Genomic DNA, 21,407 nt, shown 5'->3' with positions numbered 1-21,407 from the left:
GAAACTATGCAAAATATCTAAAAACTTTAAAGGGTTCTAAATTTCTTAAACTGCTTTGTGACCTTTCCAGCAAACTGATAGGTTGTTCATCTATGGAGAATCTGTTTGGCGGCAGCAAGTAGCTTTGACATCTCACAACGTGAGCAGTCTGTTACTTTTTGAGCAGAGCCATTTATTCTGATAACCCAGAAGTAACAAGCATTAGAGGGACTTAGATTGGGAGCTTTTCAAAATGTATAAGCTGTAACCAGTTTCCAATGTATGTAAAGGTCACTAAGCCTTGGCAAGGTAGGATATTCATTTCAATATGGAAATTGATATATGCAGAACAAAAGGCAAAAAAATCCTTTACAACCAAGGCTCTATCATTTTTTTAGTCACACATTGTTTTTTAGCATTTCAATTGGGCTTCCTCTGTTTTTTTACCTTGGCACATATCTACATCAATAAAACTAATTTTCAAGTTCCTCATGACATTTGGTACTATCTTGCAAACAGAAGCTATCTTTGTTACTTTCTAGTTGGCATTTTAGATTTTTTGTTTTTTGCATTAGTGCGTTTTTATCTTTCTCCAGCCTGCAATTTAAACTTTTCTAAACACTTGATTGGTATCTTTCATTTCAGACATATTCCTATTTATGCTGCCGTTTATTATTTAAACTGTGTGCTGGCTGGGATGGGCCACTTACCTTAACAACACAAAAAAAAAAAGATTATGGTATTAATGCAATAAAAGTTACAAAATTTGCACCAGGTATAACACCTATAAAAATCATTAAACTTAAGTTCAACTTACAAACACTTTTTTTTACTTCAATTGGTTTCAGACATCCAAAATAAATACTTTTTTCAATTGCTTTCTATTTTTAAATTTTTACTGTTTTTTTACTGTTTATAGACACTTGGCTACCTCTAGTTCTGACCCTGAACTTCAATATAAAGGCCAACAATAGAAAAGATCAGTAATAAAAAGAAAGAAAGAAAGCAATTGAAAAAGTCATTATTTCTGGTGTAATATCTGATAACAACTGAACTGAAATAATTGTTTGGAAGGTGAACAACCCCTGTAAATGCTTACTTTGAAACAGGTAACCACTGAATGCTGCTTGCTAATTGGCAGCTGTGGGATACTAGACATTATGCAAAATGTTGTATTACCTCCCACAAGGGCAAAATTATATGGGGAGAATTTTTGCAAACCTGCCATTACACATTTCCAAGTGACCAATTCTTTCCCAGGTGCTTTCAGATTTCAGTTATTCTAGGTCATTCATCCTGGTTGCCTAAAGAGGCAAAACCTTATTGTGACTACAAAGAATCACAGCATTATAATAAAAATTGCACAATATTAATTAATGGGGGGAGGGGTAATGTAATGAAAACATTTACATAAAGTGGACCTGTCACCCAGACATAAAACGATGTATAATAAAAGTCCTTTTCAAATTAAATATGAAATCCAATTTCTTTTTTTTATAAAAGCATTCATAGCTGTTGTAAAAAAATCTCAGCTGTCAATCAAATATTATCTGCCCCTCCTCTATGCCTTAGGCAGGGCATGCAATTACTTTCACTTTCCATTCAGCACTTCCTAGATGTCACTGCACTCCAAGCATTCCCCCTCTTTCTTTACCATTTAATTGTGTAATCTGTGCATGGGGATGGACATCAGGTCCCCCATTCTGGTGCACAAACAAGATTCTGACATGATGCAAGGCTTTTCTTAATAACAGTGTCCACAAAATGGCTCCTGCCTGCTTGCTATAATTATGAATTTATTTCCCAGAATGAAGGAGACAAGATTCAAATAATTTATACAGTGTAATTAAAGTTCATTTTACTTGACTAAAATAGGATTTGGAATAATTTTTTTGGGTGACAGATTCCCTTTAAGGTCTAGTAACCCAGATTTTGACTGTCAAACATTAGAGAAGTAAATGAAAAAAACTAGGACAACACTTTATACCTGTCTTTACTTACCCCTAAGTGTAACTGAATGTGCTATATGTGAATATTAAATCTTATAAAAGAAATCCACAAATAAATTGAAATGTTATTAAAGTAATCCACAAATAAACTCTGTAGCTATAACTATCTATTGTTGTGTCAGAGGAAGTCTGACACAAGTCACCTGACTGTATAACTGTATAAAAATAAACTACGGGCTCATTCAAGGTTACCGTATATACTCGCGTATAAGCCGAGATTTTCAGCACCCAAAATGTGCTTGAAAATCCTACCTCGGCTTATACGCGGGTCAGCTGCTGATGAATCCCACATGAAGTAGGAAGAGCAGCGAGGAGAGAACAGCGCTAGGAGGCGTCGCGGTCTGTCTAAGCGCAGCACGCAACTATCTGGTCAGTGGGATCGATACAGCGCGGTGAATACATTCTGGCCATGGTGTGCTATTTAATGTTGTTACGTCGGTCACGTATGGAATCTGGCATACTAGGTACGTTCAATGACACAAACTCATCAACGTTTATAGAAAGTGAACGCCCGGTGGGAGTCGCTACTAATTGCGGGGAGACGCGCACACATGTGAGGGTCACTGGCCAATCAGGTGAAACCCCCTTTCCAGCAGCCAATATCCTGAACGTCATTCCTTCCCGGCCGTGACATTTTATCTCAATTATAACAATAAGTGGGAGGGGAGGAGCAGGAAGTGAATACGCGCTAGGCTCAGGTAGCGGCTGCAGTGAGGAGGTCGCCGTTGTTTCCCTCGCCATGAGTGCGGGTTCCCCAGTGTCCGTGCTCGCGGCTCGGCTCTGGAGCTGTGAGTACGGTATGTCCCGGTGTTCGTACTGTTAATCCCCAGGGCCCGAGGTGGAAGTAAGAGAGGGGGAAGGTGCCTGGGTGTAGGAACAATGTATTTGTATGGGGAGGCCATGCCTCATGTCTGCAACCTGTGGCTCCTCCTCAACTACAACTCTCGCTCTTCCCCACATCATGGCTTGATTTTTAACATTAAACCGACTGTTTGATATTTCTGAGACTTTTCTAAGTTGTGTCTAGGCTTATAGGCGAGTCAATATGTTTTTCTGGTTTTCATAGGTAAAATTAGGTACCTCGGCTTATACGCGGCTCGGCTTATACACGAGTATATACGGTAACTGCACGGACAGTTCTTATCTGGTACCTTGTGCAAAGGATCACTGCGCACAAGGTGGATAGATTAGGGTTCTCAGTTCAGAGCTCTAGTAGGACAGAGCAGTGTTTTTGAACTTTGCTTAAAGGGGAATTATCGTGAAAATCAAAATTTTATATCAGCTACAACACACTGAAATACAATCAATTGAAAATTCTGTACTATTTCTAAAATAATCAAGTTTATCTTTACTATCTCTCTCTCCGCATCTGTTTCTCCTCATTCTCTCTTTATGCAGGAGCTGGGTATCAGATGAATGATCCAATATGATCCATTGCAGTCAATGGGCTTCAAAATAATTTTGACACACGTCAATTTTCACACTAGGCGACAATTTTTATATGCAAGATTATTTGGTCCAAATGCATTAAAGTCAATGGGTGTCCGAATAATTTTGACGAGCGCCAATTTTTATACGCGCGAACTGTCGTAGGCGAATTAATTCACTTGCCAGAGAAAAGCTGAAATTCGCCGCAAATTTGTGTCTGGTGTATTTATTCGTCCATGACTAGTAACGAATGCAGGCTTACATAGGCAGAATTTACTTTGATGAAAAGTAATGCTTGGATTTCAATGGGAACCAGCAATGCTATCTTTCCATTGATGGCTAGACTGGAGGGCATGTTTAGTAATCTAAGTTGAGAAGAACCGAGCATGCTTAATAGCCTACAGCCAAAGAAAATACCCTTGAGAGGGGCTGAGGGGGCTAGAGGAGAAGAAGGAATCCTAAGTGATTAAGGGGTTGCGGCAGCCTTACTGTTAAGCTTTGAACAACCGGAGTGGCATGCATTTAAAGATTTCAAAGAGGCTGTTCACTAGTTTACAGATAACAGATTTAATGCTCGTAATATATGACGTGTATATGTTTATATGAGAAGGGGCACACATGTGTACAAGGGTCTTGTAAATGCTCTAACCAATAAATTGCATTTATCTTCAAAGAGTGAGTTAAAAATCAAAAACTGTTTTTTTTTTGTTTTCAGCATCATTACACAAACATAGTTTCATACTGTCAAGCAAAGTAGGTGAACTAAAAATGAACCTAGTATACTGTATTGCTAGTGTTTTAAGTTGCACCTGTTATCTATATATAGCTTACCATATATACTTGAGTATAAGCCGTCCCGAGTATCAGCCGAGGTACCTAATTTTACCTCCAAAAATTGGGAAAGCTTATTGACTCGAGTATAAGCCTAGGGTGAGAAATGTGGCAGCTTCTGGTAAGTTTCAATCAAAAAATTGAGGGTTTCTGCTCCCATTGGAGGTGCCGGCGTCTCGTTTTTGGATGCCGGCGACCATTCTTGGACGCCGGCGAATATTCTTGGAGACTATTCTTGGACGCCGGCAACTATTCTTGGAGACTATTCTTGGATACCGGCGACTATTCTTGGACGGCGGCGACTATTCTTAGGCGCCGGCGACTATTCTTAAGCGCCAGTGACCGTTTTTGCGCTTGACCCGAATATAAGCCGAGGTAGAGTTTTTCAGCATATTTTGGGGGCTGAAAAACTCGTCTTATACTCGAGTATATACGGTATAATATATGAATGTTGGTAAAGCCACTGGGCTGCAAAGTTGTTTTGTTACCTTTTTGCAACACCCACCATACATTTCTTCATACTTTATGCAGCAAAATCAAAGTCGCTACTCGCTATGTAGAAACAGACATGTTTATAGGCTTTTTTTAGGGTTTGAAATAAAATTTAAATACAGGTATAGAATCCATTATTCTGCATTATACAGTTATCCATAAAATAATTGATCCCAACTAAAATATAATTCATCTTTATTGGCAGGGAAACAATCCTATTGGGTTTATTTATGTTTAAAAGTTTTTAGCAAACTTAAGGTAAGACGTTCCAAATTAAAGAATACCATGGTATGGCATTTAAAATCTCACATACTTATAATATTGTGTTATGGCTTTGTGCTTTTTTGTAGCAGAGGTATCAGTGCTGATATAAATACCCATGTAAAGTTTTATTTAGTGTTTTAGTGCTGCTGTTTTCCTGTTTCCCACCAAAGTCTCAAATGTAATTTTTGACTTTCTAAACACCTATAGGTAAAATCCTCATGTAAAATGTGATATTTGCTAGCCGATCAACTATATATTTGCTTGAACTATGTATAGGCAGCAAAGGCACCTGCCTAGGGCACAACCATTTTGGGTAAGGCTGATGGGGACCCAATACATTATGAATAGAAGCTCCATGTTGTTCTTTTCCCTTCCTATATAAGTCTTGCCTTGCCTTGGGTGCCACATATCTTTGGCATACATTTGTTATGTAGTTTACATAAAAAATGGGGAATAAATTGACAAAAAACACTTTTGCTGTGGACAGAAGAGAAAGTAAAACAACATTTGCTTAGCAAAAGGTTTGCATTGGACTTCGAGATTACACAGAGTCTAATTTCTGCATTATGCAGATCACATATATTCCTCTTACCACGATACCCATAACAAGGGATGATTAACTCTCGGGATGTGATCAACTGGGACATGTTTCTAACATTGACCTTTACCTCGCCTGGAGGTGGGTAGCGACTCATGGAGAGGGGCAAGATGCAGAGCTTGTGTCTATCTCTGATAATGAGAAGCTAATTGGTGTGTGTGCGCAGGAATGAAAAGCCAGGAATCCTGACAACTGTTCCCCTACGCATTTCATTCATGCCAGGCATGTCACCAGAACTAATGGGTGTTTAATAATAGGGGTTCCTGCGCACAAAGCCCCCAATTTTGGCAAGGGGTTAGTACTTGAGATGTGAGGATGACATTGTTTTGAGCAGTCATTAAGAAAGAGCTGAGCTTTGCTGCTATCCAGTAACATAAAAGGGGACAGATTTCGTTTTATCTAGAGATCTGCAATGAACTGAAGGAATTCTACTAAAACTCATCCTCTCCTCTTAACTGGATCATTATACTATGTGATAATGTGGAGCTGGGGAATGGGATGGAGGCTATGAGAAACATTTATGGAGCGTTACCCAAAAAGAGATACACTGTCAGGGAGAAGGCTTTTGGTGAATACAATGTGAACCCCAAAAGGGAATTAAAGAAAAATATATGCAAAGCAAAAGAAGTATAGAAATCAGTAAATAAAGTAACACACAAATAAACAGGAAGAGATATAGAGAGAAAGGTTAAATTAATGAATGAATGCTAATGATTACAATCAACAGAAGCAAATGGTGAGTGCAAACCAGGTGCTCCACACAGATGTGGTTCTTAAATTAAAGCAGTTAACATATAACTATGAAAAGGGGCCTATATTAATACTGGATGGACCCAGTTGTCCAGCATTCAAAAGGGAATTACAGTCTAAAAATGAATATGGGTACAAATGCCGTATTTTCAGAATCTTTATAATAGTAATGAGGCAAATGGGGTCAGTGTCAATAACACTGCACATGCTCAGTGTGGTCTGGGTAGCTGTGGCCTGGGTCTGACCCCTAAGCTAAGCTTTCAAGCAGAAAATTAAGTTTCTCTTACACAGAAGCTGGTACTACAGGGTTGTTTACTAATCTAATGCAGAATGTACTGGTTTCTGAGCTTCCATTTAAAGGGGGTTCCCCTTGAAGTTAACATTTAGTATGTTATAGAATGGACAATTCTAAGCAACTTTTCAATTGGCCATTTTTTATTTTCTATAGTTTTTGAATTATTCGCCTTTTTCTTCTGACTCTTTCCAGTTTTCAAATCCATCTAAAAGGCTACAAATGTATTGTTATTGATACTTTTTATTACTCATCTTTCTATTCCGGCCCTCACCTATTCATATTCCAGTCTCTTATTCAAATCAGTGCATCGTTGCTAGGGTCAATTTGACCCTAGCAACTAGATTGCTGAAATTGCAAACTGGGGAGCTGCTGAATATGAAGCTAAATAACTCAAAAAACACAAATAATAAAAAATGAAATCTAATTGCAAATTGTCTCCGAATATCACTCATACTAAAAGTTATAGAATACACCCTTAAAGTAAAAAAAACCCTACCCCCCTACACTACATAGACCCCCCTTCCTCCTCCCCCCCAGCCTAAGTGTTACGCCGGGCAAATGTCCCTAAGTCTTTACTTACCCCTCTGTGCAGATTCTGTCCAGTGAAGTTCACAGGCGCCATCTTCAGCCGCTTCGGTAATCTTCGAGGAGTAAGTGCCGTACCGGCGCATGCGCAGTTGGAGCAATTTTCTGTCTCGCGGCAACTGCGCATGTGCCAAAACTCACAAAAATTGCTGGTCTCATTCCGAAGATTACCTAAGCGGCTGAAGATGTCGCCTGTGAACTCCGCTGGACAGAATCTGCACGGAAGGGTGAGTAAAGACATTTGCCTGGGGTAACGCTTAGGCTGGGGGGAGGAGGGAGAGGGGTCTATGTAGGGTCGGTGGGTAGGGTTTTTTTAATCTTAGGGTTTAGTTCTTTAATTTAAGGGTAAACAACCCCTTTATTATGGATCTGAATTAATAACTAATACACCTTGTATTTTTACTTTTTTATTCTATATGTGCAGTATATTGTGAGTCGGTCCCTAAACTCAGTAAGTGACAGCAGCACAGAGCATATGCAGTGAATCAGTAGAAAAGAAGACGGGGAGCTACTGGGGAATATTTGGAGGCACAGATCTTTTAGTAACTACTGCTAAAAATAAATTTCAGTAACTTTGAGAGAGGAGGGTTTTATGTTTATTTGTACTGTATTTTTTATTGCAGCATTACTAACTATACTGCACCATGTTGTGTGTATCCCACACAGTTCATTTCACTTACAAATTGATCCTATGCATGCCAGTGATTCAGTTATTTCTGCTCCATCTGTAGATGGTAACCTTTTGAACATGCTACACATATAATGACCAACAAGTTTCCTGAATCAAGACCAATACTCAGACTGATTGAACTTATGTATATATGCACACTTTAATTAGAATTTAGAGTCAACAAGCAGATAACAACAAATAGTTGTATAGTAAATTACGATGCAAAAAAGTCTAATGCTTGTTAAGTTCAGTCCATGGTGGTCTGTAGCATTTATTCATTTACCAAGAACCCCCTGTACATAACTCTATGTTATAGGATAAATTGTCCCTTCCACGCCAAGTGTTGTTTGTGTTAAACAGGTGACAGTTAAAAGTTACTCTTGGTTACTAGAACTTGAACTCTGTTGACTTTTATTAAGTTTGCCCACATCTAGTAAACCATAGCAATCAATTAGCTGACCAGTAAAGGCTACCTGCAGATTGATCGCAATAGGTTAGTAGCAAATTTGAGACCATTTTACTACATTACCCCCGAGGACTTAAACTTCCTGCTTACATGTAATAAAAGGTGCAATGTTTGCTAAAGATCTAATTGCCTACAGCAACCAATAAGCATTTACTGATCACCTGTTTAAGTGCCAACAACTTATTGGTTACTAAGATTGTAAAGGAATTAAAGAAAGGCTCAAGAAATCAGGGTTCAGCCAGGCTATTCTAGCTATACTTTCCCATGCACTGTAGAAAGAAGCCCTGAGCTGAGAAAGTATATGACAGTTGCTTAAAGCATTATCAAAACAGACAGAGAATTGGAAAACTACAGAGGAGTAGCAGCAATTTAGTAGTAAAACTTTTTATATGCTGCCAACATCAAAGTAATACAAAAAAACAAGCATTTTCTCAGACTCTCCTTTATGCTACAGGATGATTATCTTCCAAGTCGAGCCACATGATTAAAGCAGTGAAAGAAAACCACAATTCACATAAAATCAAGAACAAAGCACAGAATTAAAGGGCCAAATGGGAATGAGGTAACTAGCCTCTTTGATTAACTAAATATAAAGAGATTCTGATCTTATGTGCTTAAAACTATCATTACAGATTACACATTATTATATATGGAATCATTTCAAATGAATTTATAAATGGCTCATATACACCTATTTATTCCTGCTACATTGTATTTAGTAGAGGTATAGGGTCTATTATACAGAATGCTTGGTACCTGGGATTTTCTGGATAAGGGATCAGTTCTTCATTTACCATACCATGCGTTAAGCCTGCTAAAAATTACTTAAAAGTAAATAAGCCCAATAGAATTATTTTGTCACCAATATGTATTGATGCAGCTTATTGAGGGTCAAGTACAAGCTACTGTTTTATTATTACAGAGAAAAATGAAATCATTTTTCAAAATTAGAATTATTTGCCTATAATGGGCTTTACAGGGGATGGCCTTCCTGTAATCTGGTGCTTCCGAGTTTACGGATTAGGGATGCTAAACCTATACAAAAACATACCAAAAACATATAGCAAAATGCTGTATCTTAGTACAGATGAGAAAAATGTTTCAGGGCACAGACAATTGCATTTAGCCTTTCCCAGGCCAAAAGCTGCCTTTATTGCTCATGACAATTAATAAAGATTGCTTATATCATTCACACAAAAATGCATCATTGATTATGTTAGTAAAGTTCCTAAAATACAGGTATAGAATCTATTAAAGGGAATACACGGCATCTGGGGTTTTCTAGATAACAGATATTTCCATAATTTGGAAAAGGGATCCCTTATCTGTATTTTGATTGGTGCTGGCACTAAATAATTTGTTCATGAATTTGACAAGTTCCCTTTTAACACACCTGAAACTGTGTTTTATCCAGCTTTCTGTTATTTTTGATGCCTAGTGTGGTTATGTGGTCATCTAACATTTATACAAGACCCAAGATACAGTCTTCGCTAAAGGCTAGGGACAGCTGTGCTGGAGGCAGCAACACCATGATTCTTCTGAGCCATACAAAATAGATTCAACATTAGTCTAAAATATTTTAATAACATATTTGAATGCAGTCAAATGATTCACATCCAAATGGAAAATGCTACTGTATAAATAAAGCACTTTTAAAGAACTGGGTTATAACTATATAGCATTTGTATGAAAAAGAGTATGCTTTATAGTTCTTCTGTGTTATTAAAATGAGGGATGTTTAAATCAGAAAATGGTTCCAAATCAAACATGAGTTGTTTTGTACTCAGCATAAAGTATAGCTGGTGACGCTTTTATATTGCAGCCTCTGTTATAGGCAAAACAATTGAGATTTTGTATTGCATGTGGAAAATCATTCTTCTGCTACAGTCAGTGTGGAATAAATACACTTCAGGAAATGGTATATTCCTAGGTTTAATCAGCTGTATGATTTCTACGAAATGTTTAAAAATAGCCAATATGTTTCTATGGTTTTACATTTTCCTGGATTTTAATGAGAACTAGAGTAATCTGGAAACATGAATGTGAATAGAAATTCATTTACTAAAGGTCATTTACTAAAAGGTCTCTTTCAGAATGAGTTTGCAGTGCAGAAGTTGTGGGTAGTGGTCCTGTGCTAACAGCACCATATTGCACTGCTCTCTCTACTGCTGAGAAGTCCATGTTATGGCGCAAAGATGCTTCCTTGACAAAAAAAAATTCTCATCTGTCCTACCTACGCAGAGCCAGATTTATGCCTATGGTGCCTGGACAGGGAAACTGCAAATTAATTGATTACACAGTGCTTAGGCACCCAAGACCTATCTGGCAGACTCAAAACATTGAGTGCAACTCAGTCTTGTTCTCCCTCATAGACCAGTGGCCCCCAACCAGTGGCTCGGGAGCAACATGTTGCTCACCAACCCCTTGGCTGTTGCTCCCAGTGGCATCAAAGCAGGTACTTATTTTTGAATTCCTGGATTGGAAGCAAGTTATTTGTGGTTGCATAAAATCAGGCACACTGCCAAACAGAGCCTCCTGTAGGCTAGCAGTCCACATAAGGGCAAATCACAGCACATTTTGCACCACCCAGGAACAGTTTTCATGCTTGGATGTTGCACCCAGTGGTGTCAAAGCAGGTGCTTATTTTTGAATTCCTGGTTTGGAAGCAAGTTTTGGTTGCATAAAACCAGGCACACTGCCAAACAGAGCCCATGTAAGCTACCAGTCCACATAAGAGCTACCAAATTTCAAATCACAGCACTTTTTGCACCACCCAGGAACAGTTTTTATGCTTGCACTGCTCCCCAACTCATTTTACATGTGAATGTTGCTCATGATAATAAATGGTTTGGGACCCCACCGTAGACTGATCTGACCTAAGCACATCATTCTTGCATGAGAATGATCAACCCAATCAATCAGTCAGGTTGGGTGTGATGGGAACTGCAATTCTTATTCGTGGCTTATAACCATGAAGACAGTCATGTCAGAAACAAAAACCAAAGGGCATCAGTTTGAACTTCCTTGAATGATATATGATTGTTATAGAACAACAAATGAAATTAAGGAATGACTGACAGCATAGAGAGCACGGAAGTGAAGCCATGTAACTAAACAAAGGTATATTACAGTCACATATCTGACAGGACATTCAATGTTAATTCACTTTTTTCAGCTGCTTATAACTTAGGGGAATAAAGTCAGCATCAAACAGAAATTTGGCAGCTTCCTAGCATTTTGGATTGCAATTTCCATCCCCTAGCTTCATCAAATTTCATCAACTGGTTTCTTAGATGCAAAACTCATAAAAAATCAATTTTACTGAAATTAAGACTTTTTTTCCTTCAGGATTTTTGCAAAGCAGCTGAGTGGGTCTGACAAACAGAGAAAACCATAAAAGCCGAATCTGTGTGAAAGTGTTATCGTTTCAGACATTTTGTGGAAACTCTCGGGCTAATCAACTGCATTAGCAGGATCTTATTAAGAGAGAATAGAAGAAAGGAGAAAAACATTGACAGGAGTAAAGAATAGATATGCTTTTTTTAACATCTCTTGGCTCAATAATACCATCAAAATAATGTTCCGCTATAAGTGATTAGACAATAGAGATAGAAAATGGAATGAATAGCGGTGAAAGCAGAAAGAAAAAGTAGAGAAAAGGAGGAACGTTTGTAGGAAATAAGACTACTAGTGATGGGCGAATTTGCGCCATTTCGCTTCGCCGAAAAATTTGCGAATTTCGCATGAAATTCGCAAAACGGCGAAAAATTTGCGAAACGGCGCCGGCGCCCTTTTTTGGACGCCGGCGCCCGTTTTTGACGCCAGCGTCCATTTTTTCGGAAATTTTTTTTGACTTTTTTGCCGCGAATTTTCGCGGGCGTTTCGTGAATTTATTCGCTGGCGGCGAATCGCACAAATTCGCCGTGAATTCGAGCCTGGCGAATAAATTCGCCCATCACTAATGACTACAAAAACAGGTGCTCGTGGGTCGGGATTCAGAAAGATCCAAGCACTTATTGATAGATTCATAGTAGGACAAGAGGAAATCTGCTGTGTCTATACCTATTGTGGAATGGGGAATCCATATGTTACATTATATTACATTATATTGTTATTCAACTGCAATACACAAGGATAGGTATGTCTCAAATATAATACTTGGTTGGGATTCATCTGGATTCCAGCACTTTTTAATGGTGAAACATTGTGTTCTCATAATGAAATACGCAAGTTAGATTTGACTCAGTATTTGGTGCCATCTTTTGTGTGCTGACCTGTACTTGGATAAACCCAAACAAATGGTGCATCCGCACACCATACACTCTGTTACACTCACACCTTATCTTGCACTTTTGCCTTGAGTTGCTCTGTCTGATTGATGTGAAAAGCAAGAAAGATTTCAATGTGAGTTATAGCATTGTCCTGTACGTTTCAAGAGGTTACATTTTCTTGTGCACTCTGTGACCATACATTTCTGCTGCACTGAGCACAAAAAGTTTTGCACTGATCTTTGTGAAAATGCAGTAGTTCTAATGACATCCCCTGATTTTAGGGTTTCCCTCATTTTACATTGTTGTTGTTGTAGTCCCAACTATATATTATGTATAATACATTTCCCTGATTTTAAATTTTCCTGGCTTTTACACCATTTTTTTCTGGTCCCCTGAAAAATTTAAAATGGGGGATCTACTGTATGTCTATAGATGTTGTGGTGTTTATACAAATGGCCTGTAGTGTTCACACATACTGTGCATACTTCCTGGTAGCTTAAAAGTGAAAGCTTACTGTTGTGTAACAGTAAGCTGCATGACTCTGCTAATAAAGCACTGTTATACTCTACTCATCCTTGGCTACTCAAAACATAACAGATGTATTGCCATTACATGCATTTTCTGCTATGACATGGGAACTGAATCTCTTCTTCACACAATCAAAGAAACATCCCGAAAAAAAATCAATAAAGCAATAGTGTTCTGTTATGAAGTTATATTATAGTTACATCTGAGGAATTATTTCTGTATCATAGTAGTGTTTAGGACAAAGTCTGCACAGTAGTACATTTTTACAGACACTTTATTTAATTACTAGGTATGTGCCAAAGATCAGGGAGCCCTAACTTCACAGGTAAACAATTGAATTAAGAGAAAGTAATCTGCCGCCACAGAGCACTTCCACACAAAGCATTTGCTAACTTAAAAGCCAACAAATGCACTACTGCTATTGACACTATAAGTGATTGTGTTTACTACATGTCAAAATTTAGTACTATTTAGTCAAAAGCTTTATTTTAGTAAACTAAGATATTAACCCACTTGCTACATACTGCAAACAGATATTGACACCTGATTATCAACCACAGTGAATAACTTGCAGAATCCTAACTTGTCACACACAGCAAATCAAGCAAACAATACTGATGTCATAGGTCATTTGCCTTAATTCTAAAGCTCATCACCATAAACATACACAATATAATATTATGGCAGATCTGTTGGAACACTTTCATACAAGCTGCAAACAAGTGGTTCATTCCGAAAGCATTCACATTCACATAATGGAACACATTCTTTATAATATGCACATTGTAAATAAAGGATACCAGAAATAAGAGGGACCTGAACAAAGAGGAGAATTTGTAATTACTGCAATGTGAAGGTATCGGTACTCGTGGGAGACGCAGCGGGCAAAACTCGGAGAACTCCAGTATGCAACCCCCTGAGGACTAAGCAGACAGCGCCGGCTAGCCGATCCTATGGGATACAGAGAACATAATTTGAAACAGGAAAAATGAGGAGGAAGAAATAAGCAAAGGGGAATGACTAACGGAATTCGTGTTAGGAGTTATTCAAAAATATCAAGATAATTCAAGACAAAAGGTAAAGTATAGGGGGAAAAAATAGAAGGGAATAAAAAGGTAGGAATGAAAGAAAGGGAGAAAGAAAAATTTAAGTAAGGAGGAGAAGGAACTGAAGTGGTGAGGTGAAATAAAAAAGGAGGGCCACAAGGAAATAATATATGAAGTACGTGGAAATGTGAAAGAGAATGAGCTTGTGCAAGAAAAAACTGAAAATAAGGAAAAATGGAAGAAAATAAAGAAAAATAAATAAAAGAAGAAAGGTTGGAGAAAGGAAAAGGAAAGCCTGGGAAGATTGACATACTAAGGTAACAATATTAAGAAAGGATATTAATATGTAATTTAAAAATTCAGACTAACCTGTGGCATTTGGAGGACACTTGTTATAAACAATTTCACCTGCAGATGCTTTCTTCCAAGACATAGACGAGACATACTCATCTTTACACACCTCATGTAATGCTGTAAGGAAGGGAATGAGAAATATGAACTAGCTGTGCACAAATACAAGCTCACTTCTCATGTTCAGAGTGTGCAGAATAAAGTTAGACATGGCAGTAACCAGTGTTCTACAGAGGAAATGATAAAAAGTGTGCCCATCTAGCCTTCCTTGAGTAAAAACCAAGTATGAAGTTTAAGGTATGCAAGCAGCAAGCTGTGACCTTCCTGGAGAATGATCATTCACTGGATGAAAGCTCACTAGACTGTCAGCAAAAGCCCACAAAGAATACGCAGGCATGCTGAGAGGAGGACAATAAAGAGGAGAAGAATATGCAAATCAGTACAAAAAGGTGTGGAAGAGAAATAAGAAGAGGAAAGTGATGGTAGATGTGAAGCACAGAGGACAGAAGGTGCAGAAAGGACAGGATGTAGTGCAAGGGTTATCCTGCTCTCTCAAAAGGATTGTGGGTAACCAAACAGGGTCTGTGTAGCAATAAAGAACAATAGTATTAAGCCAGTATACTGTTTTGGGAGTGGCATATATATATTACACAGGTGCAAGATGGTTCTTTAACTTACTGAAAAGTATATTACTTCAGACATGCAGAACACAGATGGTAATATATGGAAGTATAGATTGCAGAAAACAGTCCATTCCCATATAAAGTGCAAATCGTGGTACCGTGCTAGAATAGGATGGATAGGATGGTTCAACAGTTTCATTACAGAGGATCTAAACACTGCTGCACTGCATTATTTAACCACACACGGCAGTTGCTGCTGGACTTTTAATCCCAGAATACTTTAACATATTATTAAAGTTAAGGCAAGCAGGGAGCTAAAGTCTAACATTAGGTTTGAATGCCTAAAGTAAAATGTTAAGGGAACTGGCTACATGGTATTCCTCATAAATCTCGTTATTAGTGCATAGTAAGAAGCAATATGGAGGAAGAATATATGTAAATAATCATATTTTTGAACTCTATATTGCCTTATAAAATTTGAGATTTCTGTGTTAAAATGACCCAAAATGACCGTAACATCTAAATTTCATGCTATACAGGTATGGCATCCATTATCCAGAAAGCTCTGAATTATGGGAAGGCCATCTCCCATAAACTCCATGTAATTTTAAAAATGGTTTTCTTTTTTCTCTGTGAAAATAAAACAGTACCTTGTGCTTGATTCAAATCAAGCTGCATGAATCCATATTGGTGGCAAAATAATCCTGTTGAGCGTATTTAATTTTCAAGTGAGTTTTAGCAGACTTCACAAAAAGTTTAATAAATGAAGAATAGATCCCTTATCCAGAAAGGCCCAGGTCCCAAGTATTCTGTATAATAGATCCTATACCTGTACTAAATACAATTTAGCAAGATTATATGCGTGCATATGGGTCATTTATAAGTTAATTTGAAAGTGTTCCATGCATAATAATGTATTAAACGGGTATTTTTACACACATTGGTAAGATAAGAATCTATTTATATTTAGTTAAGCAAAAGGGCTAGTTATCCTATTGGGTGTTTTTAATGTTTAAATTATTTTAGCAGACTTAAGGTATGGAGATTCAAATTAAGGAATGATCTCTTATACAGAATACCCCAGGTCCCATGCATCCTAGATCCTATACCTGTATAAAAGTGATTGTTTATCTATGAATTATATGCAACTACCAACAACACATTATAAAGATAATACGCTGATAATATGCTGGATATGGGAATATTGGAGATGTAGCTCTGTATGATCTGTAGGGAATGTCTACTCTACTGTATATGTCTATAAGTATATATTAATTATAAAACAAGCTAAAATCAACTAACTTAACCTAAATTTTGATGAGTGCGATGCAGAGGAACCACAAACCTATCTTTAAAGGAAAACTATACCCCCCAAACAATGTAGGTCTTTATAAAAAGATATTGCATAAAACAGCTCATATGTAAAATCCTGCTTCATGTAAATAAACCATTTTCATAATAATATACTTTTGTAGTAGTATGTGCCATTGGGTAATCATAAATAGAAAATTGCCATTTTAAAAAATAAGGGCTGCCCCCTGGGATCGTAGGATTCACTGTACTCACAAACACACCACATAAACCATACATGTTAGGTCACATGAGCCAATTAACAGACAGAGTTGTGTCTTTTGCTTCCACACTTCTTCCTGTTACAGTTAGAGTTGAAGTATTTCTGGTCAGGTGATCTCTGAGACAGCACAGAGACCATCACAAAATGGTGGCTCAAGGCAAGAGATGTAAAAGGGCAATATTTACTTAAATATATATTCCAGTTTGGTAACATTCTTTAATATGCCACTTAATATGATATGAACTATATGTTGCTTAAGTGTTCATTTTGGGGGTATAGTTTTCCTTTAATGACATCTCAATGTGTGCCTAGAACAGAAACATTGAGATTTAGGTATAAACCTGTCTATAGTCTCTTATATGACTAGATGATATGTTGAACTGGCACCACCACCAAAGGCAAGGTGCTACAACTCTATATAGTAGATATATCTACTTTAGTCCATGTAAAAGTAATAAGGACTGGACCTTCCTAAGTACAGTAACAGGCACAAATCTGTATTCTTATTAATGGTGACTACGGCATGGTATGTGATACAATATACACATAGGACACCTGTACCTGACACCTTTACTTTACACCTGCCACTGATTAACCTGATGTAAAGGGTTACCTTTCCTATGTCTGCATTTTTTGCAGTGACTAAAAAGGGAAAAAATGGAGGGTGTATAACTCACCATCCCATACCAAGTTTCCATATGCTCTAAACATGCTTGATATAAGAACAAACTAGTTGAAATACACAGATGCAGTGCAATATATTTAAAGGGCCTATATAAGGAACAATGCTGAGTTGAATTTGATGGACGCTTCTGCTCAGCATACACGGCGGATGTTGTGCGGGTACCTGGGCACTTCTTTTCATTGCACGTCCTGACCTCGTCCCCGGAGCCCTCGCACGGGTATCCTTGTACTCCTGTTCCCTGACACATCCGGTAGCGACGCTGCCAGCCGCTGTCACAAGTTTTGGAGCACAAGCTCCAATGATTCCACGGGCCCCATTTTCCATCAGCTAGAGAGTGTGAAGGGTCAAAGGATGGAGTACAGGAAGGCATAAACAAATGGTAGACATGTACCAAGATGGGAGAAAGCAATTGTATAAAGAGAGGAGATGTAAAGACATATATGAGAGGGCATCAAAGGGCATTAAGATAGTTAGAATGAGAAGCACAAAGGAGAAGAATAGCAGAAAAAGGCAAGCATTGACATGAGGGGAATATTTGTCAAAAGAAAAGACCAGAAAAATATAAATAAAAAGAGGAGGGATAACATGTGAAGGCATAAAGGAGAAGATGGAAAAAAGGGATGACCAGAGCAGGGTAAAACAGGGGGAGAAAAGCAGAAAGTGCATAAAGAGAAAAATCAGCAGAGGCCACAGTAAATGGGAAAGGGGGCAAAATTGTTTAAAGAAGTAGGGTTGAAGAAACAGTAGAATGGTGAAAAAGAGAACTCAAAAGCAGCATTAGCGACAGTTAATAGGGACCCAGGAATGAATTCATAAAGACTGGAGAGCAATAAAGAATGATTCAGAAAATAAAAAGCAGATAAAACTGAGGATGCATGATGAAAGGGGAGAGAGGGACAGGAAAGATAAAGACAGAATGGAGGAAGGCTAGAGAGAGATGGTTCTCTAAAGAATAATAATTCAAATAGAAACCAGAAATATCACTGGCACTACATGCCTGCACTTATATATTATATATATACTATGGAACAAGGACATCTGTGGCAGTTGTTCAGCTTCAATTTTCAGCAACTTCAGAAAGACTGAGGTTAGTGCAGAGCTGCAGACCATGGGGCAGATTTACTAACCAGCTAAAATTCACCAGCGTCCGCTTGGCACCTATCGCAACACTAATTCGCTAACATGCGGAGTTTCATCCTGATGCGCTAGCGTTCATTTCTGCCTAGCGCAAATTCAATAGTGGTCTTGCTCTCAGGTTAATTTACATACATCAGTAAATTGTTGAATGGACGTCTTTATGTTATATGTTGCAGCAAATACATTACATTTCCACTGTTAATTACACATGTCCAGGGAACCTTAGTACAGAAAATAGAGTTGTTATAATGCCCTACAAACAAGCCCACTGCATAGTTAATGTTCCATATGTTAGAATGAGTATGGGGGAAACCGGATACACAAAAAAAAATTTTTTAGGACTTATGCAGGCTATCACTCTGAAAAAAATGAAAAGACGCCAGCGTTTTTTGAACTTTGATGCATTTTCTACTCACAGAATATGATGTAAGTAACAGAAGATTGAGGAAGATCTATGCACTCCATTGCACTTCACCTGGTCTGAGCTGGCAAAGGCAAGTCTGACGAAAGAGGTTACGTTCAGTAAAATCCTCATTTTAGTGAATTTGTGGAGTAACATCCATTCGCCAGAGTGACAAGTCAACTGTCGATAGAGTGCGAATGACCGCTAGCATCTGTCTCTTTCGCTAGCGAATTTGTGCCTGCGCCCATAAATTGCCGATGTCCCTGTGTGAGGTAACACTAGCGAATTGACATTAGCGTTAGCCACTTTGCCATTTAGTAAATCTGCCCCCATGACCAGATGTATTCTTACATTTGTTGTCCCTGACACAGGGTTGGTTTGTCAATCTAGCTGTTCTCATGGTCAACCACCTGAAACCCACTTTTCCATTTGGGACCTGCACAAACCCACTTACAGCATTTGGGACCTGTATATTTGGGAATATTTAGACACTCTTGTAGCACACTGAACAGTACTAAATATTGGTTTTTAGAGCCCTTGCAATAATGCTGACCTCCACAGTGTTGACTGCATGCTCTAGCAAGATTCACACGTATTTGTAATAGCTGGTAGTTGCCCCTTGTAATGGCAGTGAACAGGCAGGTAGCTAGAGGCACTTTGCTTGTGCAATGTCCTACAGAGCAAATCATTTCCTACACCCAAGATAATTCTTCCACAATGGGAGCAGAAAGCAGAGAGAATCCATGATAAATGCCACTATGCTATGGCATACAGGCCAGCAGCATTGGATTATACAAAGCAGCTGATGACACAGAGGTTAGCATAGAGAGCATGTAAGCATTTGGAATTTTAATTTGGCATGTGGACCTAGATGGCACCATGATAAAATGTACTGACAGAAGAGGAAAACAAACATTTAATTGTGTATCAGCGTCTGTGCAAGCTGTAATTTTATTGTTGTATCTACAGTAGAGACATCATAAGGGAAAACCTTTTGTAACCATATCCCCTCCTGAACCATGATGGAGCTCTGAGACCACGTTACCTGAACAGTCTGGATTACTGCACTCCCTTGTTTCAGTCTCCTGCCCTCTGCAGTCTCTTCCAGCCTGACTGGTATTACCACACCTTCTACTTCTCTGCTGGGTTCCATTAGAGCATGTTACTGAGCATCTCTCCCAGGCTCCCCATTCGAGCCACTGCCCCTCCACTGAAAAATAAGAAGACATAAAAAAGCTATTGTAAAGTTCACTTATTTAATCACCCACACCAGCTGGCCATCCTTCCGTCTAGAAAAGCATCAAGCACCAACACCAAACACAATAAATAATTTTTAGTGCCGCAATCACATTCTTTAAGTGCAACCTCATAAAAACATCTTTAGAACAGAAATCTTCCAACCTCAGAGGGAACATCCCTTGACAAGGACAGAAGGAGGAAGCAACCTTTTCAACTGAATGAGATGAATTCATCAAGAGAATGCAGGTAGCCAATGATAGATGAGGTCAGAGTTCTGGAACAGTGACTCTTAACCCCTTTAACTGAAGCATATAGAATTCAAGTTCCCACACTGCTCATCTGATCTCAGTGTACTAATACAAATGATGGAATACTATTGTCTGGAGACTTAAGATCACAGGCTGTAAATTATTCTCCAGTAATAGAAACACAAAATCTGACAGCACTTAAAAACATAGCACTCATTCTGCTCATTCTTTACCTGCTGTAACATTGAAGACTTTATTTGATCCTTGACCCAGTTATATATCGATGCCAGTCATGCACTTATCCAAAGAATATCTGTGTTATCTCCAGAAATCTACAAATCACAGGAAGGCAATCTCCCACAGAGTCCATTTTAAGCATAATTAAATATTATTAATGAATTCTAATTTTTAAATATGATTTTCCTTTTTTGCCATAATAATAATAAAACAGTAGTTTGTACTTGATCCTAGCTAAGCTGCATGGTGGCATATTGGTGGCAAAACAATCCTGTTGGGAATATGATTTATGTTTAAATTATTTTTTGTAGACTTAAGATCTGGAGATCCAAAATCCCTTATCTGGAAAACCCCAGTTCCCACGCATTATGGATCCTAGATCACCTATATTAACATGAAAAAAATAGTTTATATGATCTCATTTCAGTTAAATTTTTTAAATTATGCTTCATTGGATCATGTTTCTACAAGTGTTGTGCCGTTGTGTCCACCTTTAATAATGAGGAGAAAGTAGGTAAGTAGTATATTCCCTTTATTTACCTTTAATACATGTATGGGACCTGTTATGCAGAGTGTTTGGACATTTTAGTTTTGCAGATAAGGGTTCTTTCTGTAACTTGGATCTCCATACCTTAAGTCTACTAGAAAATCATGTAAATATTAAATAAACCCAATAGGCTGGTTTTGCTTCCAATAAGG

General features: G+C 38.1%; 1 protein-coding gene across 4 annotated transcripts in view; it reads right to left on the bottom strand.

Annotated features, from left to right (window-relative positions):
- adgrb2.L (adhesion G protein-coupled receptor B2 L homeolog) overlaps positions 1–21,407 on the bottom strand; it is a 251,817-nt gene that overhangs the window by 48,141 nt on the left and 182,269 nt on the right. For 3 of the 4 annotated variants that reach the window (XM_041582163.1, XM_018246749.2, XM_041582164.1), the window contains exons 5-8: positions 20,030–20,194; positions 17,607–17,771; positions 14,582–14,683; positions 14,011–14,117 (exon numbers count right to left, since the gene is read on the bottom strand). In XM_041582163.1, coding sequence (XP_041438097.1) covers positions 14,011–14,117; positions 14,582–14,683; positions 17,607–17,771; positions 20,030–20,194 — 539 coding nt within the window. The remainder of the gene's footprint in view (positions 1–14,010; positions 14,118–14,581; positions 14,684–17,606; positions 17,772–20,029; positions 20,195–21,407) is intronic. The other variant, XM_041582165.1, reaches the window with a different exon arrangement.

Source organism: Xenopus laevis, chromosome 2L (assembly GCF_017654675.1).
Source record: "Xenopus laevis strain J_2021 chromosome 2L, Xenopus_laevis_v10.1, whole genome shotgun sequence".
Lineage (NCBI taxonomy): Eukaryota > Metazoa > Chordata > Amphibia > Anura > Pipidae > Xenopus > Xenopus laevis.
Note: the sequence above shows the minus strand (reverse complement) of the source record. Positions and strands in the feature narration are given on the sequence as shown.